At 41.9% G+C, this 3,257-nt stretch overlaps 1 protein-coding gene across 2 annotated transcripts; it reads left to right on the plus strand.

Moving 5' to 3' along the window:
- The first annotated feature begins 952 nt into the window (after window positions 1-952).
- Window positions 953-2,346, plus strand: LOC104955301 (60S ribosomal protein L22). 2 transcript variants are annotated; one of them, XM_010782588.1, is made up of 3 exons: window positions 953-1,019; window positions 1,833-1,940; window positions 2,196-2,346. In XM_010782588.1, the coding sequence occupies exons 1-3, from the start codon at window positions 1,008-1,010 to the stop codon at window positions 2,322-2,324; spliced, it is 249 nt and encodes an 82-aa protein (XP_010780890.1). In that variant the 5' UTR covers window positions 953-1,007; the 3' UTR covers window positions 2,325-2,346. The 2 variants fall into 2 exon arrangements, with proteins under 2 accessions (XP_010780890.1, XP_010780888.1); XM_010782586.1 differs by having other exon boundaries at window positions 961-1,019; window positions 1,830-1,940.
- The last annotated feature ends 911 nt before the right edge of the window (window positions 2,347-3,257 follow it).

Raw genomic sequence — 3,257 nt, forward strand, 5'->3', positions numbered from 1 at the left:
TAAAAATGGACTGAAGGACAGGGCCTCCACTGTGTGGAGCACCAGACTGGATGCAGGAAACAGACCAGGCCCAGTGGAGGATTCTATATTAAACCTCCCCTCAAAAAATTGACTGCCAGCCTCCAGTGGAGAATTTGACACGGTGCGATAGCCTCCAATTCTTTTATTTCTGTTATTAATCCTGCTGTTCTCAACAAATATCCATTTTGTGATTTCAGAGAGACTGTTTTTCATGTTTTTACAGAGTGCAAGAGACTCACGGGTTTTTCTTTCTTTTAACATTGTTTTTTAGTCTTGTAGTGTAGTTTTTACCTAGAGCGTTTTTATCATTGGAAAAGTGGCAGCTCCTAAACTTCCTCTCAGGTGAAGCAAAAAGGGCAATTTATTTAGGCAGAAAAAACTGAGTTTAACCTGAGTGGAAAGAAGAGAAGGGCAAGAGGCAAAAGCGATCTGGCTGTGTAACATCAGAGCCAGACTCTGGCTGTGTAACATCAGAGCCAGGAGCAGAGGTTTTAGAAACACATTGGGGATTTAGACCCTTTTAAACAGCGTTGGTGCTTCAAATACTTATGTTCTGTTTTAAATGATGAACGGCACTTTGCACAAGTTTTAATTAGATCATTTTTTATTAATTATTTTAAGTAAAATCGATTATTTGCACAATTAAGCACTTTATTTGAAGTATATGTACAATTGTTGAATGTGTAAATAAAGTGTTTTTAGCAAAGTCAAAAAACTATTTTTCTGCTTCTCCTTTTTCTTCAGTGGGACAGGCTTGTTTGACATAAGGTATTGATTGATTTGCAAAAACATTAAAGCATCGTAGTCTCATGTAAGTAGGGGGAATGTCTGTGATACACATTTAACAGTTTGGTTCCCAGGTTCATTGATGGATGACTGTCATAATATTTATTGCAGAGTCACGGATCAATCGATAGTTTGGCGTTCGATTTCTAGAGTTAACGCATGCGCACAACCTGCCCTTCCTTTCTGCTAGCTTCTCCGCCATGGCGCCTATTGTAAGTAAAGTCGCGTGTTAATTAATCCACCCAAATTGTGTAATTTCGGTTGTGAAAGCCAGATTAAACAGTCGGGACGAGATGGGAGTTTTTGTATAACACCCATGGTCCGAAGAAAGGCTTTGTGCGTTGCTCTAAAGTGTTTTATTAGCACATAGGTGGCCTATATATGCGGGTTAGCTAACGTTAGCTTCATAGCTTCGGAAGGACTAGCTCACCACGTTGTTGTGTCAGTGTGGCCGTCCGGAGCACTGTGACACATATTTAGTTTAACAACTTGAACAAATGGTGTAGTTGTAGAAGAGACTTGTATTTCCCGCTAGCGAGTTAATAGTTGTGTTGTTGCTTGGTCACCTGAACGCTAAAGCTGGTGTTGTGGCCATGCGGAAGTCTTGAAATGTAATAATCAGAAGTAATTATGTTAAAAAATATGTTGAAGTCAACAGCAGGCCTACATGGCACAGCAATAGAAGTCATAAACATCATCTTTATTTGCAGGGTGCCTACGGGTGCTGAACATATTAAAACACTTGTGTGGTGTTTTCTATGTTTTTAAAAGTCTTTTTAAATGAAGGGCTTGAATGGTTGGTAACATACGATCTCTAGTCATGCATCATATGATATGCACCATACCTTGAAACGTCAAACTACTTGTTTTACTTGAATGTGTGCCCTTGTGTAGGGTTCTCTAACCAAACATAAGTAGGGTTGTGTGATGAGGAAGAGAAAAATACATTGTGAAAAGTTTAGTTGTGTTATTTAGACTAAACATTCTGCCATGTCAAGTTGAGTGTTTTGTGTTTTATTAAGCAGAAAAAGCAGATCACCGGCAAAGGTGGTAAGAAGAAAAAGCAGGTCCTGAAGTTCACCCTGGACTGCACCCACCCTGTGGAAGATGGTATCATGGACGCAGCCAACTTTGTAAGACACCCTCTTTAGATGTTCTCAATGTGCAGCTGTGATGTGTAGCAGTCTTTATACCACTAATAAGATGTCTGCTGACTCGCCCCAGACAGGAAGAAATTAAACTTCAATATGAAAGTCTTAAAATGTGATTATTAATCGCCCCCGTGAACATGTGATATTTGCCAAAACATTGCTGATGAAGCATTGAAATCTCAGAATAGTGTACAGCCGCTCAGTGATGTGAGGTTTTCTCTAACGTGTTGTTCACAGGAGCAGTTTCTTCAGGAGCGTATCAAAGTGAATGGGAAAGCCGGTAATCTGGGTAACGGTGTGGTCTCCATCGAGAGGAACAAGAGCAAGATCACAGTCTCCTCTGAGGTTCCCTTCTCCAAAAGGTAATCAGGCACTCTGTTACCTATATGGTGTACTGCTTTGTGGACATTTTATAAACTGAACTAATGAGTGGTGCAGGGATTAGTCCTTAAATCCTGGAAATGAGTCAGCATTTCACCACTGAAGGGAATTAAATAATAGTATGGAAATAAGACCTGTGGTTGAATCAAGCTGGAGAGAACACATTTTGTCCTACAACATAAGCATGTCAGTCAGCGTTTCCGCCAGGGGGGCGTCTTGCCGTCATTTGACGCCCTTATTCAGCTCTGGACTTCCTGAACTCGAGCCGAGGACGTCCAAAAATATTAATAATTTGAGAGAAGATCGAGAGTTTTTATCGCTTGAAATGACGAAAAGGAAAAAGGACAAGGACATTCATCTGTTGGAGGGGCAAAGGGGTCTGGTGGGATTATTTTCGGAGTATTGAAGATCGTTTCCCCGACATTGGCGGAACGTGCGCGATTTGGACGCGATGAGCGGTGCTAGTGGAGCACGCGCGTGAGCTGCGAGCACCAGACCCTCGCAGCGGCAAAACTGAGGCTCCGTGGTAAACTGTGGTAACATGAAGAGTCGTTTGGGAGCCGAAACAGCCGGCGCTTTAAGAGAGCCGAGCCAAATCATCATAAGAGCACATAAAGACTTTTCACCGTGCATTATAATGGCAGGGTGTCCGCGGGGTCTTAAAAAGTATTAAAAGTTGATAAATCAATTTAGCGAAAATTAAAGCTATTAAAAAGTATTAAACGGCATTTTGCAAGGTATTAAGAAGTCCCACAGCAACGACAACATGAAACACCCTTTAATTTACTGAAACGACATGTCGGGAAACCCCCTCAAGGCGGCCCCATGCATAGCGCGCCGTAAAATGCTGCTTCTTATTTTAAGTTTCGTTGCCTGCTCCGCTCTGTGGGGTGGGGTCCCAAGGTGGGTAGACCGGCA

Source organism: Notothenia coriiceps, unplaced genomic scaffold (assembly GCF_000735185.1).
Source record: "Notothenia coriiceps isolate Sejong01 unplaced genomic scaffold, NC01 NC01_scaffold00024667, whole genome shotgun sequence".
Lineage (NCBI taxonomy): Eukaryota > Metazoa > Chordata > Actinopteri > Perciformes > Nototheniidae > Notothenia > Notothenia coriiceps.

Coding starts and splice junctions, on each gene's coding strand:
- LOC104955301 (XM_010782586.1), top strand. Junction 1,941..2,195: donor TCATGGACGCAGCCAACTTT/GTAAGACACCCT, acceptor TGTTGTTCACAG/GAGCAGTTTCTTCAGGAGCG.